The 22,923-nt window shown below is 42.8% G+C and overlaps 2 protein-coding genes across 4 annotated transcripts in view; both read right to left on the bottom strand.

The window, feature by feature from the left end:
• Window positions 1-5,487: 5,487 nt before the first annotated feature.
• Window positions 5,488-10,901, bottom strand: LOC147332051 (putative ATP-dependent RNA helicase DDX5). 2 transcript variants are annotated; one of them, XM_086288456.1, is made up of 13 exons: window positions 10,736-10,901; window positions 9,839-10,010; window positions 9,631-9,727; window positions 9,415-9,548; window positions 9,232-9,297; window positions 8,950-9,091; window positions 8,691-8,851; window positions 8,414-8,586; window positions 8,214-8,324; window positions 8,062-8,123; window positions 7,910-7,969; window positions 6,424-6,645; window positions 5,488-6,246 (listed from the first exon to the last, which is right to left on the bottom strand). In XM_086288456.1, the coding sequence occupies exons 1-13, from the start codon at window positions 10,780-10,782 to the stop codon at window positions 5,819-5,821; spliced, it is 1,875 nt and encodes a 624-aa protein (XP_086144582.1). In that variant the 5' UTR covers window positions 10,783-10,901; the 3' UTR covers window positions 5,488-5,818. The 2 variants fall into 2 exon arrangements, with proteins under 2 accessions (XP_086144582.1, XP_086144583.1); XM_086288457.1 differs by having other exon boundaries at window positions 6,080-6,246; window positions 6,411-6,645.
• A 2,420-nt stretch (window positions 10,902-13,321) lies between these two features.
• Window positions 13,322-22,923, bottom strand: part of LOC147332050 (E3 ubiquitin-protein ligase SMURF2) — a 52,647-nt gene continuing 43,045 nt past the window's right edge. For both annotated transcript variants that reach the window (XM_086288453.1, XM_086288454.1), the window contains 8 exons: window positions 20,401-20,602; window positions 18,873-18,976; window positions 18,603-18,717; window positions 17,720-17,898; window positions 17,027-17,285; window positions 16,717-16,918; window positions 15,645-15,720; window positions 13,322-15,537 (listed from right to left, as the gene is read on the bottom strand). In XM_086288453.1, coding sequence (XP_086144579.1) covers window positions 15,438-15,537; window positions 15,645-15,720; window positions 16,717-16,918; window positions 17,027-17,285; window positions 17,720-17,898; window positions 18,603-18,717; window positions 18,873-18,976; window positions 20,401-20,602 — 1,237 coding nt within the window. In that variant the 3' untranslated portion in view covers window positions 13,322-15,437. The remainder of the gene's footprint in view (window positions 15,538-15,644; window positions 15,721-16,716; window positions 16,919-17,026; window positions 17,286-17,719; window positions 17,899-18,602; window positions 18,718-18,872; window positions 18,977-20,400; window positions 20,603-22,923) is intronic.

The raw sequence follows: 22,923 nt of genomic DNA, 5'->3' as shown, positions 1-22,923 counted from the left end.
AATACACGTAGACATTGAGGGCTAGCAGGTATGGAACGCCAGGACTGCCATAATGAATTAATTAAATACACCATTAAATAATTAATTAAATGTGGCAATAATTAATTAAAATTGGAATTAATTAATTAAATAAATAGTTATGACACATGTAATTAATTAATTATTGACACATTTAATTAATTATTTATGTATTTCACATTTTAATTAATTATTGACACATTTAATTAATTAATTATTGACACATTTAATTAATTATTTATGTATTTCACATTTTAATTAATTATTGACACATTTCATTAATTATTGACACATTTAATTAATTATTTAATGATATATTTATTTATTTCATTTTGGCAGTCTTGACGCCTGGCTCTCATCATGAAATAATTTTATCTGTCAGCCTCACCCATCAAACTCAGGGGGCGGGGTTAACGCTGATCGAGTCAAAACCATTGCTTTGGCCTGGTGGCCATTGTTTCTAGCACACAACAACCGGCATGTGGAAGCTAACAGAACTGAGCTTTGAAAAACCCTGTTTGTGTGTTACCAAATACCGTTTTAATATTTTTTTAGCCGAGAATGTAGTGGTTTAATCTTCATGTGTCTGGTCGGTTTGTCAAGATACAGCCTCTTTGCAAAAGTGTTTCGATGATTTCGGAGATGTCTGCCCAGTCTCACGGCAAAGCGTGGGATAGACCCGCTCGCCTCGCAAGCAATCCCACCGACAAAGCGCAGGCCCCGGTACACAGCTGTAGTAACCCCCGCTGACTTCTTTTACTGAGGTTATATTTATCGATGTTTTATTTCCTGATGTTCTTATGTGTCCTACGTGTTTCAGTCGCCAATTCTGAATTATAACTAACATTAAAAACATGTTTAAGGAGGAGAGAGAGCAAATAAATCTGTTTAACATCTGATCTTTGGGTTTTTGTTCAGTAATCAGCGTGACCTGTGTATAAACACATAAAAGAGATAACGTTGGTGTTTCCGTCATGGCTTTAACTGTACAAAGGTTGTTCGACACTATGAAACACATACAGACTTCATGATGTTCGGCTAATATTTTTATTGTGAATATTAATCATGCTGACCTCGCTCTGTACACCACGGAGCGAGGTCAGCACATCCACGATATCCTCAGCTCCATGAGTTAACACAAAGTTTCCCAGCTGACTATCTAACTGCCAACTATTCCAGAGACGTGAAAATATACAGCATAAAGAAAAGTGTAAGAGACTCAGCAGCAGATTAGAATAACAGTTATACATTTAATAAATCACCAAATGAATCCAAGAAACGAGCAAACCTGTTCCGACAATTTGAATTTGTATTCCCTCAGCTGCAGACTCGCTGCTGTTTAAATGTTTGAAAAGGAAGATTAGATATAAAAAACGTCAAACATAGACTCAGTCTGCCTTCACATTTGATATGAGGCCAGCACGTATAGTGGCCTCAGCAGGCTATTACTGAAATACACGTGCTATATCATAAACTATGATATAAACAGGGAGGTCCTATTAACATGTTTAGTTTTAAAGGACACCTTCCTGCCTTTAGTCTCATTCATGAGCAGTATTAGTTTTCTTCTAACATCCAGAAGTCTGCACAATGTGTTTCATAGTTTGTAACAAGCCTTTGACAGGTAAACATAACATGACCGAAAAAGAAAAAAAAAAGAAAAAAAAGAGAGAGAGAGTTGACATAAGAAGAGAAAATTCTCTCAATTATGGAGACAGACAAATGGTTCATTTATGTTTGATGTGTGTTTATTCCTCCCTAAATATCGTCGGTGAAGTTCGCCATGCATGTCAGATTTTCCTGCGCATTTTTATACCTCTGCCAACAGAGAGAGAAAAAAAATCACATTCTAACAGACAGCTGGTGCTTAGAATACAGTTGAATAACTATTAAAAAACAGATGATATTTAGATGATAGTTCAGTCTAACACATGTGCCAGTGAACCATTAAACGTCTGTGAAACTATGCAGTTATGAAACGTAACTTTAACCTCAGCCAAACCGATTTGCTCAGTTGTAAATAAAACAGCGAAGTAAACGTGACCCGACAGACAGAACCTGAGTGAATGAAGTCCAGCGTTTAACCACTGAGAGCTAAAACTCAGCTGAGGTTTCAAAGCTGTGTGCCGGTGATTGGACATCAGCCGCTGATGAAGCTGTTCGCCTATAAAGTGCTCTGTAAGGAAACGAGCTCCAGCAGCTCTGCGCTCGGGGAAAACACTATATTTACTTATCTTGTGCAGAAAAATGCGCTGACATTGCTTTATATCGAGCACCGGCTGCCCAGTTAAACTGTGACTATCACCAGGTAACGTAGGCGTGTTTCTTGAATTAGCAGCAGGTGTTAAACAGCTGACAGATGAGGAGGAGGATGCATGCAGGTAAACTGAGGGTCTGTTGAGCTGATCGCTGGTTTCGTGAGAAAAATGTCAGCTCGTTCTTTATGTTACAGAAGCACAGAGACACAAGACCAGGCGGAAAGAGACGATCGTTCGGTGAAAATGAGAATCTGCGAATGCAACATGTGGAACACGGAGAGTGGAATATGTAAACAAACCGGTTAACGTAACCCCCTGGGTGCACTCTGCATGCTAACTGTTAGCAGAGCTAGTGAAATCTCTGAAAACATCTGAGCACTTTTGCAAACATGTTCTATGTTGACAACCTGACCAGACATACGGCGCGACATTCGCGGCTAAAACACTGTTAAAAGTGTAGCTGGTGACAGAAAAACGGGGTATTTTAAAACTACACCACCACCATTGCTGCTTGTGATTTGATCTGCATTCTGGGATAACTGGCTGCCCCAAGTCTACACAAGCAATCGATTTTCTAGGATCGACCTGTTTTGACTTACTTTGCACGGCAACCAATCAAATGTTAGAGAAGCTGCATGGGCAGCGTTAACCCCGCCCCCTGAGTTTGATGGGTGAGGCGTCAGGACTGCCAAAATGAAATAAATAAATATATCATTAAATAATTAATTAAATGTGTCAATAATTAATGAAATGTGTCAATAATTAATTAAAATGTGAAATACATAAATAATTAATTAAATGTGTCAATAATTAATTAATTAAATGTGTCAATAATTAATTAAAATGTGAAATACATAAATAATTAATTAAATGTGTCAATAATTAATTAATTACATGTGTCATAACTATTTATTTAATTAATTAATTCCAATTTTAATTAATTATTGCCACATTTAATTAATTATTTAATGGTGTATTTAATTAATTCATTATGGCAGTCCTGGCGTTCCATAAGCAGGAGGGACCATGCGCTTACCTGCTGCTCTCTGGCAGGTAGCTCCATGCCCTCCTGGGTTTTAAATGCACCTTAGAACACACATGCATCAACACTACAATGAGCGGGTGGAGGGAGGTTTGGAGTCTTCTCTCACCCCCCATTCTCTGCGACCTGCTGGAGCAGGGGGGCTAGGACTAGGAGGAGGAGTTGGCCGTCTGACTGCGGTCTGGAGTATGGGGCCTTCCTGCTGCTGCGGAGTCGGGGCGGTCTGCCTCCCCCCACCGCAGGGAAAAGGGTAACACCACCTGGGTCTGGGTGAAGTTCCCCCCTCCAGGGGCAAGGGTACCTAGACCCGGTTTGTAGAGTACGCTTGGGGAGTGTGATCGTGTGTACAGCGTCTCTTTATGTCTGTCTCCACGTTGATTTAGTGTGGAGTAAGTGCATATGAGAGCATGAGGGTGGGAATGGATGTTTGTATCTGTGTGTGCCTGTATGTCTGTGTCTATATGTCAGGTTGGGTATCAGACGCCACCTCTCTGGGGACATCTCAGGCCCTCCAAGGTTTGGAGGCCTATCTCCCCCTACCACCACTTCTCCTGCCAGTGGCGGACTCCCTCAGACATCGGTGCATTGGTGGTTCTTTGTGTCCGGGGATGGGCGTCCAGGTACACACCGGCTCACTCCTTGGCGGCCGCTTATCGGGGCCTGGAGCCTGGGGCTCGCTCGGGCCACTTCGGAGGTGGGGTGCCCCCGGCCTCTCGGCCTGGGGCTCGGTCACTCAGGCACGACTGGCTGCCGGCGGAGCTCACGGGCGCGTCACTGCAACCCCCCCTGGCTTCTGCTCCGCGGCTGCTGAGTGAGCCCTCATCTGGGACTCTCCTCAGCTCTTTCCGGGACAGTGGCGCGGCTGCCCCTCTGTTGGTCTTCCTTGGTCTCTTGTGTTCTGGGGGCCTCTGGATGTCTGGAGTTTTGATCTCCTCCATACCTGCTTCATGCCCTGGAGGACGGGGCTGTGCCCCCCCCCACACACACCCTCTAGCAGATCATTACATGAAGGAACCTTTTAAAAAACAAAAAACAAGCGCGTCCATGCTCACAGGTGTACACACGGGTGATCACACCCACAAACTACACCCTTTTTGGCTCCTACCTCAAAGCACACTGTGTTCTGTTGATCTTATGTGCTGCACAATAATGTTTAACATTTAGTATTTACTGTCATATTCCCATATATCATTGTGATGTTGTTTATTCTATTACTCTTGTTCTCTTCTGCTTGTTTTCTTTTTTCTTTCTCAGCAGGTGATCCAGGTGATTGATATATGCATTTTTTTTCTCTGCCCGTTCTGTTGGTTTTTGTCTTTTGCCCTTCTCCCCCGTCCCTCTTCTCAGCTGTTTCTCTTTCCCTCTTTCTTTCTCCCCTTCTTTCCCCCAGTCAAGTCTGTCCCGTATTCAGTAAGTGAAAATAAAATAAACAATAAAAGGTGAATCAAATGGACCATTACGGCAAGGCTGGGATGGTCAATTTGGTAAAGTAAATCCGTTGGGCATCTTTCTTTGCCTTTAGACAACAATTCTGATGGCAAAAGAGCCAAACGGGATAGGCAAAAAAAACAAAAAAAGAGATGGCTAACATATGAAATAACAGATTTTGCTGATAGTCAAGTGGAGCACTGCATGGAAAAGCTTGCCCAGTAGTCGTTACTCTGCTCATACTGCAGTAAAACATAACTTGAAGTAGACAAGAAATCACTTTGCTATTCAATTCTCTACCAGCAGATGTAGACATTGCTTCATCTCAGCCTACTAGCAGCTCCACAGGTATTCAAAATTTAACATTAATGCATTTATACAAACCCAAAACTCATGTTTTATGAACACTGTCATTAAGTTGTGGTGGGATGCAACCCTTTTAACCATTTTGCCTTCACCTGGCACCACCCTCCCTGCAAAACAAATACTATTTCAGCTACTAGATTAAGCAAGGTGATTTTTATTTTTTACTCCTGTTATGGCAACATCAGTAACACAAAAACCCTGAGACACCTGATTGTCATTAGGTTAAATGCTGGTTTAAGGGATTGTTGTACCTGATTGCACACTTCGCTTGAATTCTTGCAGGACCCTGACATCTGCTGGACATTGAGAGTCATACTAATACCGCTCCTCTAATGACTCAGCAACATTCATGTTGTAGTAAAGGAGACACAAAACTGTCTTTTCAGGAGTTTATTTGAAAGATCATGCAGTGCACTTTCAAGAAAGGAACTTAACATCACTTTCAATGATACACGTGAAAACTGATACATTTTTATTTACCTAGTACAAAATTTTAACTAAACAGGAATGTAACAAATTAAATAGCATTAGGAAAAATGTGTGCAACATCACTAGTGCTGCACTGCAGATCTTAAAAAGGTTTGACAGAGGTTGGAGTTGTTGTAACCCTGTTGTGTAAATACAAAAAAAAAAAAAAAAAAATCTGGATCAAGTATACAACTCAGACAAAAAGCAATAAATTACTTCTTTCAAGTGTACGACAAGTTTACTGTGAGAACTGAGGAGGCATGGGGTACGGCACCAGTGACGGTGGAGGATGCTGCTGTTGCTGCGGCGGTGGCGGAGCCTGTCCCTGGGGGAAGGGGAATGGGGGATGACTCACACCATTCTGCGCAACAGCCTTACCAGCACCAAACTGCTGGCCCTGGAAGTTGTTCTGGCCTACGAATGACCCAGTCTGGTTACTACTAAAGTTTGACTGTCCGTTACCATTGTAGCTTCCTCCATTGAAGCCATTGCCGTTGTTGCCCCCATAGCCTCCATTCTGAGAACTCATGCCATAAGACTTAGCTGGTCCATTATCAAAGCCTCTGTTGTCCCTGTCCCTAAAATTGCCAAAATCGCGCCTTCCTGAGGAATACCTATCTCGATGATTATCTCGATAGTCACCACCTCTGCCTCCCCTTGAACGACCTAAAAAGAGATGTGGCAACATTAGAAAAGCGATACAGGAACACGTTTTAGTGAAAGCAATTTAAACTCAAAGTTGACGCAAAGATCAAGTCGTGATAAAGAAATTAATCTTAAAAGAAAGGAGGAGCGGGTTAAAGAGACTCATCACCATTTTTGTATCTCACCAATTAGATTTACCTCCTCTGTCTTCTGCCATTTGGAGGAGCTTTGGGTTGATAGCCTGGTTGGCCTCTCGAAGCACAGAGACGAGGTCGCCGGCTTGCCTCATGTTGTTTGGTGTGAAGAAGGTATAGGCTGTGCCTGTCTTTTGGCTACGAGCCGTTCTGCCAATGCGGTGGATATAGTCCTCGGAGTTGTTGGGGTAGTCAAAGTTGATGACAAATTTGACGTCTTCAACATCTGTAATGTTGCAGTGTGGCATAAAAAGAGGACAGCACACAAAATGTGCACCGGCGCCACCACAACAACCGGATCAAAAACAAAAGAGGGCAAGTTAGTACGGTCATGACGGTGGGATTGCTGGTTAACCCACAAAGGCTGCAAATTGACTGGCATTAGACACATAATCCTCGGGGAGACTACGGTGGGAAGAGAGAAACGATGCACACTCCGTTAGCTCCTAATCCAGTGAGAAAATAAAAACCTTCCCTGCTAAGCAACTGCCAAACCACACAAAAAAGAATGGATCAGCAGCCTTACCATTCTTGGAGTATGCATTCACTAGTCCATTCCCATTGCAGAACACGCCCCTCATATTGTCAAGTGACCTCATGTCGCTACACAGTAGGGCTGCTATGCACACTACTGCCTCCGAGTGTGCTTCAACTAGCTTTTACCGAGGTCCCTTTGTTACGCACACATGAGACCTTTGTTTTAAAGCTCACATGTGCATCTCTTGGCAAGAAACTGTAGCTCTGAACCCATTTGCAGGATGTCTACAAGTGCACCCCTTCTCAGCTTTTCCAGACCCACTGTTCACTTGATCACAATGTCTCTCGTTGGCAGGTCTCGACATGACTTTGAAACGCAGGCGAGGGAGGAGTGTGAGCTTGGATTTTGTCCAAGTTTGTCCAACTAGCATGTCCCACTGTCACCAAAAGGGCCAGTAGCCATGTCTTTACAGAGGTGAAGGTATGACCGATCTGACAGACTGCTCTTCAGACAGAAGTTTAGGAAACTGCAACATTAAGCCACCCATGCTTTTAAAAGTCTAATAAGGAAGCACCTAATATGACTAATGACTTGCCATGCCCAAACAAATGCAAGACAATCAGAGGCTGTGTTGGTGGGCTTCGAGCTGGGAGAGTTAGAGCCTGGGTGTGTGAAGCAGTCCAAACCATTGCCAGAGAACAGATGAGCATATGGGGAGTCCTTCAACTTCCCCCTCTTTTAGGCAGGCCAGAGCGTTATTCTGCACTTGGGCCTGGTCACCTCTGTACATCTGCACAACTGGGAGACCCGTGCCTCGCCAGTCGGGACACCTCCAAGAATCCTCCTTCCCCCTCTGGATACCTGGGCTTGTCATGCCAAGGCCCTGCCACATAGACTGCTCCTTAAGGCCAGGGGAGAAACTCAGAAAGAAGCAGAAAAGTTAAAGAAAGCAAATACACTCTCTTTTTAGAGGTACAATATAGGTATTAAACACATCATGGAGGATACTGACCTAAACCCCTGGATGCAACATCTGTGGCAATGAGAATTGGCGCCTTCCCATATTTGAACTCTAGAAAACAGAAACCAAACGCTGTAAGACTCAACCATGATGCGCACTTTTTATTCTGAATCTCAGTTTAACCAGTGGTTTAATAAATTTACCATTGAGCACCCAGTCTCTCTCCTGCTGGCTTTTATCTCCATGGATTCCCATAGCAGGCCATCTAAAAGTAAACAAGGGTTCAAATTTAGTTGTGTTACTACATCTCAGCAAAAGCAGTACTTTAAAGCAGTAGTTTAGTTTTAACACTTACCCGTCCCTTCTCATCCTCCTGGTAAGGTCATCACACCGCCTCTTAGTCTCTACAAAGATGATGGTCTTGTTCTCCTTTTCACTCATTATTTCCTCAAGCAGACGAATGAGCCTACAAGAAATCAGACACTCCGTAAGTAAAACTGAGGAACACATCCTGTCACCTTACAGTTGGCACTTTACTATAGAACAGTTACTCACTTGTTCTCCTTCTCGCCATCATTGCACACATCCACTATCTGCAGGATGTTATGGTTTGCACTGAGCTGCAGTGCCCCAATATTGATCTGAACATATTCCTTCAAGAAATCTTCAGCTAGCTGGCGAACTTCTTTGGGCCAAGTGGCACTCCACATCAGAGTCTGCCGGTCAGGCTGCAAATATTAAAAAAAAAAAAAAAAAAGCAAATGCATTACATGTCTAGCAGGGAATCACTTTATTCCAACAAGTCTACTTGGATATATATGCAGAAACTTACTCTGATTTGGTCAACGATTTTCCGAATCTGTGGCTCAAAGCCCATGTCCAGCATTCTGTCAGCCTCATCAAGCACAAGGTACGTGCATCTACGGAGGTTGGTCTTTCCTGCCTCCAGGAAGTCAATGAGTCTGCCTGGAGTGGCAATGCAGATCTCCACACCTTTAAAGTAATAATGAGAAGTTAACATCTTAACTATACAGGGCAAGCACTTGACCCCCGCCCCCAAAAAAATAAAAAATAAAAATAAGCAACAGTACCTCTTTCCAGGTCACGAATCTGGGGTCCTTTAGGTGCACCACCATAGATGCAGGTGGACTTTAGACGAGATGCTCTGCCATATTCAGCGGCCACCTGTTGCACCTGTTGTGCCAGCTCTCGGGTTGGGGCAAGCACTAAACACTGTTAGAGGAAGATAATAGCTTTTTACAAATGGCTCAAATGGCTACACAACTTCAACACTGAGAAAGAAAACACGAAAACCCCTACTCAAGCCAGTACTGAAGCTAACACACACACACGGAAAGCATGTCGTTACTTACAATTGGACCATCTCCACGTTCCAAGAAAGGCTGGTGGTTGATGTGAACGATTGCAGGCAGCAGATACTGCAAGTCAAAAGAGTTTCATAGGTAAGAAAAGTATCAAGGAAATATTAAATCATCTGGTCAGCTCAGATGATTAAAGCTGCAATTTGTTTAAAGACAAAACAATACTGAACTTACAGCAAGAGTTTTGCCAGAACCAGTCTGAGCAATGCCAACCATATCCATGCCACTAAGAGCCAGAGGCCAGCCCTGAGCCTGGATGGGTGTAGGTTCAGTCCAGTTCTGTTTGTTGATGACATCCATCACATATGCTAAGAAGAAAGAAATCAAATGTTAATTGAAATAATTTAACCTGTTTGCAATACCATCTCACTAAGTTGTTTTCAAACTTACAGGGAAAGCTTGCTTCATGAAACTTCATGATAGGATTTGGGCAATCCCTCCCCTTCACTGTAATTATTTTGGATCTCCTGTACTGTTCAACCTCTGGCTGCAAAGAGTGAAGAAAAATAAGATCAGTGGTCACAACCAATTGCATAACTTCTAACACGTGCAGGGCAGAGCACATGTCGAGAGGCGTTACAAAACATGTCATACGTACATGAGACCTCCGGGCAACGTCTGGATGCTGCTGATAGAAGTTTTTCTCAAACTTGGGGAGCTCGTCCAGGTTCCAGTGTTTCTTCCGCAGTCGGTCACCGGGATTGCCAAACTTTCCTCCACCGCCACCACCACCACGGCTTCCACCGAAACGAGGAGGCCCACCGCCATAACTGAAATTAATAAAGTAGTTTTTGTGTAAGTTTTTTTTTTTAAACTCAGTCTCCTTACAGTTATTATTAAAAATACGACTTGCGCTGTCACTTTAGACACCGACTATTATAATATAGAAAACTTCTTATTAACTGCGTCATTCTCTGAAATTACATAGCTGCTATATACTTTCCAGCCAGCAGAGGAACAAAGAGGGGGCGAAAAAGCCGGCATTTTGTATCCGCATTCACGCTACCACATGGCGAAAAGCCGACTAGCCAGCTGTGCTAGCATTACTAACATCACTCGCGCTGACCACAATCATTTCTCAGAAAAGGCTAGATTTAATCACAAAAGGTGGGGAGGACGCGAGGCCAAGCGATTCCGATCACCAACATTTTGAATTAGCTCCCTGCTTCCTTCCGAATTTGCTAACGTATCCTGAAGCTAACGAAAACCCAGTGTGCCAGGGCACGAGGCCAAACTAGGCCTTGAGCCAAAGACAACGACAGCGGGCTTCTCTCACCGGCCTAGGCCTTGGGTTTGAAATATACCGGTCAAAAGCCTGTTTTTCCAAAGCGAGACACTTTCTGTTAATTCAAGTAAATTCTGCCTGTTTTTTCATCGACAAAAACTACAATATTGAGCTGAGTGGTTCTTTTTTTCGACTACGAAAGCCTTTGGACATTTTTACTAGACGGTGATTAAAAAAATAAAGTCTAAATATATCAAATAATGTACTTACCCTCTATCCCTGTCTCTGCCACGATCTCTGTCGGAATATCCAGGCATTTTGTGTACAAACCGTATAAATTAAAAGGAAAAGGATAAATACAACAGACTTGGCCCGCCGACTGAAAAATTCCGACCGGCACTGACGCTGAAATGCCGGTATCGCAAAAACGGGGTCCGGTTTTTATAACAAGAGGAAGTTCCACCCCCCGGGATGTATTCATCCGCCATACGGGGTTCGACTTTTAATGCTCAAAATGTGAATAAAACACACAATAACACACAACAAAGAAGTAAACTCACCATAACTTTTAAGCTATAAGCTGTCTTTCCGAGAGTTTTACTAAATCTATTTTAGAAGCTAAGCTTGGCAAAATAGAAGAAACGTCAAAAAGGCTTCAGAAATAATAACTCAAAGAAATGTTTTTCGTGTTTTATTCCTGAATAACATGCTTATAAAAATCTCTCTTAAATCGTAAAGCACAAGTCAGAAAAGGAAAAAACTCAGGATCGCTTTGACCTCGGTTACTGAATCATATACTGGCGGAAGAATATGTACGAGACAGAAAAGCGGTCACGCGGCTTGCTTGAACTCCCGACTTATTACTGTAAGTGACGTCATTAGAGGTTTCACCACATAAACTTTTTTGTTTGTTTGATCGTATGTTGTATACAGTCAGCCACACCCCGCGCAGCACGTGTAAACTTGTGTTTTACATATACTCGAACGAATAACTAGAAAATATTGTGATATAATAATAATAGTATTGTAATAATCAGAGAAAATATTTAAAGAGTAGGGAAAAGCGTTTTTTCCCGACAAGAAATTATCCCATAGCAACAAAAGAATACAGAACATTATTTGGATAACCGTTAACAAAGAGAGACTAAACAAATCTGTGTCTCTGATTAGGGAGCTGTAACTTTGTAAGACCCGAACTCTTCCACGACATGCATTTTTAATTTCTCTTTGATATTTGGTCACATTGGGGCCCGATGAATATAAAAACAAAGAACTACCTTACCCAGCAATATTCGACTTAACTGGCTAGTTAAGATAAGTGAGCCATAATCCAGTTCTCCATTACCAGTGTTGTCAACATTTTGAACCCAAACCCACATAGAAAAGTCTAATGTTCTTTTTCCTTCTTTACATTTATTTGCACTCCCCAAGATCAAAACCATTCAATGGGCCGAAATTGATAAAGCCACATCTTGTTAGTGTCTAGGGTGCCATTATAAATCAGAACTTAGGTCTGGGCTTTGACACAGGCCATTTTTCTCTCCCCAAGCCAGGAAACACTTGATCTCTGCGACTTTCCCCCCACAAACCTTTATTTGGATTACAGTGATTTGCTATTTATGAATTCACCAGGCCAGTAACTAAAGAAGCTGGATACTGTCTGACAGGGTTTTATTTTTAAATACTGGTTGTGGAAATCATGTACATCACTGTCCTCTACATGCTGCTGCTAAAAGGCCATCTCTGCATACCCGCTGACTTTCCCATTGGTTGTTTTTTTACATCTACAAATCTTTGTTTAGACTGGTTCCTTCTTATCTGTATGTCTAAATGTGTAAAAGCCACAACCAGTGTGACCTACATTCTCCCTATATTACACAAGTATTTTTCCCCAGAGTGAGAACAGGTCAGTTTCCTGTACCAATCTACAGGAGGAGTTGAAACCCCCCTCCCCAGCCAAGTACCAGCCGTTTAATCTGGAGTGGTCTCAGTGGGTGGTCACAGCCTTATCCCATTCACATATAAAGACTTTGCACACCCACATGAGCTATTCTTATATTAGATGGTGCTAATGATGCAATCAAACTGAAATAAAGTGATTGTTTAGGATCAATACTACCTGAAGTACCCTCCACCCCACCCCAATACTAATCATAATCAAAACACTCTTCTTGAAGAAACCACAGGACATCTGTTTGTACAAGGCCTTACATTGTTAGACAAAGGCAAGTTTAATTAGAACTAATTACACACAAAAATAAAATACTCTTACAAAATGATAGTGTTAACATACATCAAATTGCATCAGTCAGCTATGAGAGATATAGTCCTGCTAGTGGATCATGCTATTAAAAAAAATTAAAAAAAGAAAAAAGAAAAAAAAAGCGGCATCTCTCAACTTATTGAATAAAAAGTGTAGTTCAATGGAGAGGCAGCTGTGGGGCGTTGCTGAGCGACGTAGTGTAGAAAGACAATTGGGCAAATCAGCCTGTGCACTGGACTTAAAGGTGAATGAGTATCTGGCACAGAGGTCGCCGAAGAAGAGGCAACCTCCATCTGTTCGTGTGCAATTCCTCTACTCGGTTCAAGAAAAAAACGTCTTCTTCTGCTTAAGTTAAAAGATAAATTACAGTTGGTTTGATCCACATATACGAACGATATTTTTAATTACTGTACAAAAAGCACCATCTGAGGACACTTTTCACTTTGCGAGCACTCGGTCTAAATGTATTTCTTTTCAAGCGTATGCAAACGTTAAGAACAGTCCACGGTCGTAGAGATTGCTAGACAGGCAGCATCTTTTAAAAACATTCAAGAGTTTCATTTTCAAAAATTGTAGAAAACACCCCCCCACCCCCTCCTGTCTGGATTAAAACGTAGCGAAAGCAGGCTAAAAAACAAAAAACACAGGACTTGTCTCATTTTAGTTCACGTTCAAACAAACGATGGAGACATGCAACAGTGAGTGTGCGCTTATGCTTTTCTGTGGGCACACTGAAAATATGACTTTTTAAACACCTTAAAGAGGACCTATTATGGGATTCTACTAGAGTAGCTTTGCATGATTTCACAGCTCAGAATGATCCTGGGCCCAGTGCACCCGCCTCAGTCCAATCCACCATCTGAAACAAGCCAGCTTTACTTTAATAGGTGGGCGGTGCTGTGTGTCTGAGCATCCTCTCCTCAGTGACTCACACAGAGGCAGGAGTGTTAGAAAAAGAAGCATAAAACATAACATTTAGCAGTGAGAAGTCTGAGGTTTGGGCTTACAAGGATTACTCTGTGACCTCTACATTTGAAACTTTACCCACTGTAACAGCAGATATATGACACAAAAGAAGGAAAAACACAATAGGTCCCCTTAAACATTCAGGAAATCGAGACAAATAGAATTAATTTCAAATCAAACCAACATCCCAAACTACTTTTGACATCTCCTGAGAACGTGGCTAAGTAGAGCTCTTGGTGTCCACAAACAGGTAATGAGTGCGAGTAGTGTATTGTGCACTTTAAGCAGTAGTATGTCAGTGAGCGAGGATGCTGATACAAGACAAGTGTTAATGCTATTTAGCACCACGTGGCTACAAGGTAGTAGAGGTTTTTCTTTTTTCTTCTTCTTTTTAAAAAACAAAAAAACAATAGCAATATGGAGCCAGCGCAAAGAAGACACCAACAGAGTTTGGACAGCTTTAGAAATGAATGGCAGGCATTGTGACATTAATATAGCCCAGCTACAAATGACTGTTTAAATAAAAATTCAAAAAAAGGGGGTGGGGGCTCACATCACCATGTCTGTCGCTCCAGGATGAAAATCAGTAGAATTTAAAGGGTCAGCTCAATATTTGCAAAGATCCATTCATTCAGAACAGCTATGGCACTGAGAGGACATCGCATGTGTGTCAAAGACCTTGTTTGTTTTGCCCTTTCTGACAAACGTCTCCTCGTACAGTGCGAGGGGTCACGGCGAGAGATAAACCACAGCATTCTTTAGTGAGATTGAGTCAAGCTTAATTTTTGTTTTTCACAATTTGTCTTCTATAATTTAAACAGCAACACTTAACAAAGATTTTATTTTTCTGAAACAATGGAAAGGGGTTTCTGAAATATAACAGCAATAAATTATATATATTATATAGATTTATTTTTTTTAGTGTTTCTTTCTCAATTTTCCCTGTTATATAAAAATAACACATTTCAAGCCATTCATCCATTTACTCTTTTTTTCTGAACACGGACAGTTGTCAAAACTGGTGAAAACAGGCTTTCTGGGTATGCAGACACAGGAGCGCTGGTCCCCCACTGCTGTCTTTGGAGAAGGTTGTAAACCGTCGATTGTAATTCAGTCTCGAGTCCTGCCCTTCTCATCCACGCACATCCCCAGTTTTCCCATCCTTGGCGTTAGAGATAACCCCAGCGTGATCGCCGCGAGGCACCACACAGCCCGAGTCACGCACTCTCGGCGTCCAAATTTAGTGTTTCCAAGTAGTTGTGCTGTAACCACTTGTGACCCTGTGCTCTAGCAAACAACAGTCTTGTTTAAAGTGGCCATTGTTTCAGAGCGGACTGACCTTGTTTTCTGCTTGGCAAGATCGACAATTGCTACATGGAATATGTTTCTTTTTTTAAATGCTAAAATGAACTTAGAAAAAGGGAAGAGCCAGCAAATTTTGCCAGTTCAACAAGTTAGTAAATAGTTTGAGTTATTAGCAGCTGAAGAGATCCTTTTCAAAGATAAAAATAAGATATTAAGGAGGGCTAGGGGGCAGGGGGGGTGTCTTTAAAAAAATACCCAGAGTCAGGTGACATTTTGAGGTCTTCTTTGCCCACCCTCCCCCTTAGCTTGTCCTCTGGGAAGTTCGAGCACCCCTTTGTGAAGCATCCATCAATGAACCCCAGTTGGAATGGACGGGTGCTCATCGTGGCCGAACCACATTGCTTCTGGTCGTCGGTGAGCTCCGCCAGCGTCGGAGACTCACTCTACAGCAAAGCCGCACGTCTCCTCGATGGCAGTGAGCAACTTGTCGTACAGCTTGTCGTAGCTCTCATAGGGAGGAATGTCAATCCGGTTGAAGCTGGAAGACAGAGGGTGAGATGGAGTTTAGGATCGTGGGTCAACGCCGGAGCAACGAGTCTTAAAGCGAGAGGACTAAAACTATTATAATGTCAACAGTTTGCTCACCAGGTGTGGGCTTTGGGCAGGTTGTTTGTGCTGGCGTCAATCTGGTGAATGGTGAAGAGTCGGGGGCCAGCAGCACCTGTATACAACAGCAATAAAAAGGATATTTACATACCTGCATTGTACTGTGTCGAACTGAGGACCACATAAACAGAACAAACATGGAAATGTAGTCTATAATTTAAAAAAAACAAAACAGTTTTTACAATTTGTAACCAGCTTGAATTCAATATTTGGTACGACCTCATTTATTCTTCAACACAGTCTAAACTCTCTTAGGCAGCTTCTTGTCATTTCTTTAAGTAGTCTTCAGGAATAGTTCTCCAGGCTTCCTGAAGGACATTCAAAGCTCTTTTTTGGATGTTTCCTTTGTTCTGTTCTCTGCTTCAGTAACATTGAGGCCAATGCACGACTAATTGTGCTCCATTGTGTGATTGTGTATCCAGGTTTGCTTTTACCGCACTGGCTGTGTGTTTGGGATCATTGTTGTGCTGAAAAATTAAGCTGTGGCCAATCAGATGCTTTCTAGATAAGTTTGTATTTTGGATCAAAATCTGATGGTAAAATCTGTGTTCATAATTAGTTTTAATAAGATCTCCAACACCATTAGCTGAAATGCAGCCTCAAACAATGACAGAGCCTCCATAATGGTTTACAGATGGGTGTAGAGACCCACTGCTGTACCTCTCTCCTGATCTCCTCCATATATACTGACAATGATTTGAACCAAATGTGGATTCATCACTCCATCAGACCTGTTTACTCTCATTTAGTTCTTGTGTAATTCAGCATATCTCAGCCTTTTCTCCTTCTTTTCCTTCCTTAAGAATGTAAGAATGAGAGTTGTCTTTTGGCGTCTGCAGATATTTTACTCAAGACAGGACGATCACGTTATGTAAGGTGTTGTCAGCATGTGGATCGCTGTGTACTGCTCATGCCAGGGTGATGTGTCTGTGCACAGATCTGTCTGCCAGGACGGACCAGGGTGCATATCAAGTCGCAGAAATCCAGACAGAGACAGGCAAACACTCCAACACGCACCTGTGTTTCATGTTTTCATCCTGAATGGTATTACCTTGGAGAGCCTTAAAACCTTGCAGGGGGACCCTGGAGGAACCGGTGACAAACTGCAGCAGCCGGGCTCGGCGTTCCTCATCGAAAGACTCCACAGCTTTCCAGAACCATTTAACGATGTTGCTGTCTGGAGTGCAGTGCTTGAGTCGTGTGTTGGACTTCCAGTCGTTGATGTCGATTTTACCCAAGCCGCACACAATCAACTACAGAGAGAGAGAGAGAGAGAGAAAGTCCTCAATTAGAGTGAACAGACTCACAAGCTAAGCTGAGCAACATAACATCCTCACACAAATAAGGAGATGTTAAGTTACCTCTAGCTCCTTCTCATCAAAAGCCTTGAGAAGGTGTTGGGGGATGACCTCGTTGAAGCCCTTCTGCAGAGCCAAAAACTGGGCTTCTATGCCTCGCAGGAAACGCCAGTTTACGTAAAGCCGCACGTACTCCTTCTTTGTGTCCTGGGTGACGGAGATGCTTTTCCCATTGGGCTTGAGCTCGTGCTGGATGATCTCTCCATAAGCATTATGCTCTACACAGAAGGTGTGGTCCAGCACACCTGTGATGTCATTATCCCTGGAGGAAGATAAACCTTTAAATTACTTTTGAAGAGTCAAAACAGGCTTAAAAAAAAAAAGGCATCATTAGTAATGTAACATTTTAAATAAGTGGTAATCAGTAAACCCAGCAGGTAGAATGCTAAGCCGGAGTAATGCCCTGACATCATGTCACATTACATAATTTCTTTAGAGATTATTAAAGTATTCTGACTCTGATGAGTCTGAAAATATGTGATTAACAGACCACTGATGTAAAAACTGGTTTTAAACCATAGGGGGCGCTGTCATCAAAGTTAGAAGAAGTAAACACAGTTATACCCCCCCACCCCACCCCTTTGCATAACATGTATTGACATAATGGGAATAAAATTGTGAGTGATGTGTTGTAATGATCCAGAAATCACAACAAAAAATGAAAAGAAAAGGAACGCTGCTCTGACTTGTACGTACAGGATCCAGACAAGACTGTTGTGCAGGTCAGGATCAACAGACTCCATGTCATCCAGGGTGATGGGTTTACCCAGCAGCTGTTTGTAGAAGGGTAAAGTAAAGCCCCCATCGATGTAGTGGCCATGGAACACTGCCATTCCCATGATACGGCCCACGAAGTGAAAGTATGACAAGTGCTCCTGAAGGCAGACAAAACAAACTTCAGTTTCCAAATGAATAGATGGCGGCGAGTTATCTGCAGACGTGAATGTTCACAGTGTATTTTGGACTCTTCCCCCAGACTGTGCTCAACATAAACACACACCTCTCTGACAGGAGGAATGTACAGTAATATGAAGCTGCTTCTACATGGCAGAAGCAGTAAATAACGAAGGTGAACCTACATCTCAACCACACTACGCAGAGGCTGCTTCTCCACTCACGCAAACATGAAAGTGCTAATTAATGTTAAATGACACCAGCTTAAACATAGCGCAATGACGCCGTGTAAGGTAAGACAAAACGCCAAGAAGTCCCTGATGGCAGCTGCACAGCAAGCTGTTATGAAAGAGGACGGCCTTGGTGTGACAGTGGCAACATCTAAAGGAACCAAGCAAGAGAAAAAAAAAATTAGGAGACGAAAAGAAAGAAGGAGAGGAATGAAGGAAGAAGAAAGGAAAGAATGAAAAAGACAAAAAAGAGAGGAAGAAGAAGAAAGAAGAAGAAGGCAGAAGGGGAAGGAAGGAAGAAGAAGGAAGAAGAAGAAAAAATAGGAAATAAGAAAGATGTTTATGTGTGTTTATTTACTTATTTATTTAAGAAAAAGAAAATCCCATCTTTTTTGTGGACACTTGGTTCTAAAAGCATATTTCCAACATGGCTGCAGGTTATATGTGCAACTCACAGGATTGACTGCAGAGTCGGGGTTAATCTGCAGAGTGTAGATGTCATCACGGGAGTACTGGAACAGGCCGTAGTACGGGTTCAGCATCTCATGTGACAGCAGATAGAGCCACTCCCTGCACGGGGGTACAACAAGCATGGAAGAACAGAACAGAAAGCAGTTACACTCTCTGCACTGTAATCCCAGACCTAAACAGGAAAAGCACCTAACAACAAAACAGACGGGTATCAGGAGGCAGATGCCGTATTCACAGTTGGTCAAACTCTTTACCTCGCCACTCCTCCATAGTCGAGCCCCTCTTCACCTCTAAACTTCACCATCAGCCTTTTCCACAAATCCTTTGGCCTCATCTTCATCACCTGCCGATAGGATTCCTGCAACGCAGACACAAACATGTCAGGAACAGTGTCGACTTAGCTAGATGCTGATGTTAGAGTCACTGAGAAGACTCGCGTAATGCTGCGGCCGCTGTCAAAAATCGCGCGTGGCCAGTTCCCCCGTTACCTTCTGGTCATGAAGCACACATACAAGAACACAGCCCTGACCGCTGATCCTACACCTGCAGCTTTTGTGGCCATTGAAATGAAAGGCAATGGCTCAGAAGCCATGTTGAGGTCTTTTATGCTAATATGGCAGTGCATTTTTTTGGTTTTTTAGCAGTTGCTTCCAAGGATTTAGAACGACCTAAATCAGCGTTCCTCCCACGTGCGACCGGCTCACAGTGTCGTGTGGGGGGGATTCATTTAAAGTGGATTAGGGGCAGTTATAATAAACACAGTCGTAAGACTATAATAACACCGCCTCTTCCACAGCCAGGTTCCGCTGTGCCCTCCAGACGGAGCAGACAGCTGAAGGGTGCTGGGGAAGAACTGGGAATGTCTTATCTGCGCCGAAAAAGCACACACGGAGACAGCTCTGACAGTCCACCGCCTAACACTCGCCTGTTCACTCATAATTTAATGCTTCAGCTGGTCTGGAGAAACTATGCAGTTATGTCTCGCTCAACCTCAAGATGTCCTCTGCCCCGCCTCCCCCCCACCTCCACCCTCTCTCTCGCTCACATCGAGATCAGCCAACAAAAATGTCTTCGTTCAGATTAACAGACGTGGCTGTTCCAGCACATTCCAGTGCATATTTTATGAGGGTCATGCAGTCTGTTGCAGGTGTTGTTGTTCTGGTGAAGGCCCTGCACGTCATAAGACACGGGAGGAAAAAAAACGAAGAAGGAGAAAAAACCCCAAAAAACCCTCCCCCGCTGAGAAAATGTACTTCATCTCGAACAAGAGGGTCTGCTTTAGATTTTGAACAGACTGCCTTCACACATCATAGATAACTGTGTGCGTGCGTGCAGGTGTGTGTGTGTGAGAGAAATCGCTCTTACAGCCAAACTGCTATGGGCAACGACCTTTATGGGAGCACACACGGAGAACAGGGGAGAAAAATACCTATAAATAACGTGTGCAATTACAAGCTGCTCAGCGGGTACACAAGTAATTGTGGTAGTTGCTCAACTTACAAGGCATGTAATTTTGTAGCATTATGGAGAAATTGAGGGCATTGATTGTTGTGTGTTTTTGGGGAGGTTTTTTTTGCCAAATGTCAATATGTTGGCTGGAGTTTTAGGTTAAAGGATCAGGTGGTTGTGCAACGGAGCGCATTTATTATTTCCACAATCTCATTTCAAATGTTTCGCACATGCTCTGGCTCTCAAGTGAATACTCTCCTGGTTTAAATCACGTACCAGTTTCTGAACATGCAAGCTTTAGTTGTAACGAGGACTTTTCCTTTCCCTACTCACCTCAAAGATCTCCTCGCGGGACACCTCAATGCGACAGTGGCCGGCCTGAGGCTGCTGCTGAGACAGTTCCTGGCGAAGGATCTTGAGCTTCTGAACAAGATCTCGCTTGTACTTGGGCACCGTGAGGCACTCGGCCTCCTCGGGGAGCTGACCGGGGGACACCAGAGCCTGCTGGGCCTGATCCTTCAACTGGTTCTGACGACTGCAGGGGAAAGATCACACGGAAAGGCAGAGGAAGATGAGAACGGGCCAAAAGAAGGAGACAAAAAGACACACATCGCTTGAGAGAAAAATAAGCAAGCACTAGTGCAAGAATAACAAGAGAAAAGCCAAAAGGCTCAAAAACGCGTACTTTCTTAGTCCTTTGCTGAGTGCAGGGAATGAGGAGTAAACACACTGAGGTCATCTGGTAAGAACATCAAGTCAAACAGCTCCTCACATACACACAGACATATAGTAGGTGGAGGTGGGATTACTGGAGGTAAGACATCACAACGTGCGCACGCATACATTCCCCCACACCTGGCAGAAACCTCGCACACAGAGATGACTGAATTGAAAACTGTCTTTTAAAAAAAAAAAATACATACTCTGTTGTTTTTGACTCATCACATAAACTTGAGCTAATGTAAGGTCCTCAAGGCCATCCCTCAGAGATGTGCAGGCACATTCTGACAAGTCCAAAAGTTTGTCACCAACAGTCGGCGAGAGAAAAGCCTACACACGCTGTCATACCGCATACTGGCCTACAAAGTAGAAAAGCAGCAACTAGATATTTGGTCAAAAGTAAGTCAAGGCAGGATTTACCGTCTGCTTTGGTATATGGAAAATGTTGTGTGGAAGGGAAAAAGAAAAGCATGGATCTATACAGCTAAACAGAAGAGTCACAGTCGGCCTTCACTAAAGCTACTCCCCAGTCAGGTCTAAAGTCTTACATATCACAACACGAAAATGGTCTTAAAATTAGGCTACGTCCACGCTAATACGTTTTCGTTTCAAAATGCATCTTTTTCTCTCCGTTTTGGCCTCCCGTCCACACTGAGACGCCGTTTTAGTTCAAGGAAAATGCAGCGTTTTGAAAACGCATACATTTAATGCCGTTTTCGCTTCACAGTGTGGACAGCGAACCCGGAGCCTTTTCGAAAAGGATGACACATTTTAGTCGTGTGACCAATTAAACTAAGATAGTAGAGGGCATTATACAGCAGTTGTTTTGTTTGCTCTCAATTTTGACAGTCCTCTCAAAGATTAACAGTTTGTACATGCTCCAGATAGCTTTTCTTCAAATTCTTTAATTCTCACTCGTTTTTGCAACTTTGTACTTTTGTGTTACTTGCAGCAACAACTCCACCTCATTGTTAGCCCATTTAAAAAACTCGGTGCTTTTCCTCGACATTTTGCAGCGACGCTTCAAAGAGCCGGAAAGTAAATAAACAGCAGACAGTAATGAGGCAGGTCGAATCTTCTTGCGTTTCACACATGCACAGTACTGGAACGTAAGCGTTTTCAGCCGTTTCAATGTAGACGCACAACTCTGTGAAAACGATAGTTATCCGGGCTAGTGTGGACGTGGAGCGTTCTGAGGCTAGTGTGGATGTAGCCTCAGCCAAATACAACCTGGGATGAATAATAAAAGGTCACATATTGTTACGCTGTGTCACATATTAATACACAAACATTCAGCTGAAATGCAGGAATGTGTAAAAAATTAAGTGCATCCTAATAACGGCACAATGCTGCTGTGCTTGGGATCAGAGTCCTTTTGCACGACCCAATTTCAGCCAAACTTTAGCTGTCAGACAGACGGCCTCATATTTGACTCTAGAATACTTTGGTATACAGAGGAGTTCATGGTCGACTCAGTGACTGTGAGGTGCCCAGGTCCCGTAATAAGCCCAAATCATCACGCCTCCACACCACTGCGTTTGATTTTCACCAAATATTACATATTTGTAATATTACATCCATCCATCTGTCGAATGTAGAATGATGGGTTTTAAAACCAATCTTTCCCAGATTGATGGGCAGCAACATTTGCTTAATTACGATGAGTGCTGGTCTCTTTCCTCCATGGCATTGTGTTAACACACACCTGAAAGGCCCGAACTGACAAAACCTCAGTTTATATGAAGACCCTCACCCTTGCTAATCATCAGTTAACAAACTACACTTGATTGGCAGCACCTGGCTGCCATTACTCTCTTAATTCCTATGAAACCAGTGAAAAGGTTGGATTTTGACACACTGCATCTGCATTGGGCGTTGTACATCTGAAGCCATATTTACCTAATTTTAAGACCAAAGCATTTGAAAATGTTCACAATTAAAGAGTTTCTATGGTTCATTTTTGACAAGTGTTCAGTGTTTTTCTTTATAACTCGCTCTTTAAACTATAAAAGCTTCAAGTTGTGCATTATTAGGAACACGGCCACTTTGATTGACGGGTTGGAGGTGAGTAGGCTGTTCGTTTTCAGTTAAGGCACTGAACTGAATCGTGCGGTTGATGTTTTTTTGAAGCATTTG

The sequence above is a fragment of the Aulonocara sp. 'chitande type north' Nkhata Bay genome, linkage group LG4 (genome assembly GCF_057382095.1).
Source record: "Aulonocara sp. 'chitande type north' Nkhata Bay isolate Kocher_YH1m ecotype deep benthic linkage group LG4, A_spYH_male_GT1.1, whole genome shotgun sequence".
Lineage (NCBI taxonomy): Eukaryota > Metazoa > Chordata > Actinopteri > Cichliformes > Cichlidae > Aulonocara > Aulonocara sp. 'chitande type north' Nkhata Bay.
This window is presented reverse-complemented; position numbering and strand designations above follow the sequence as displayed.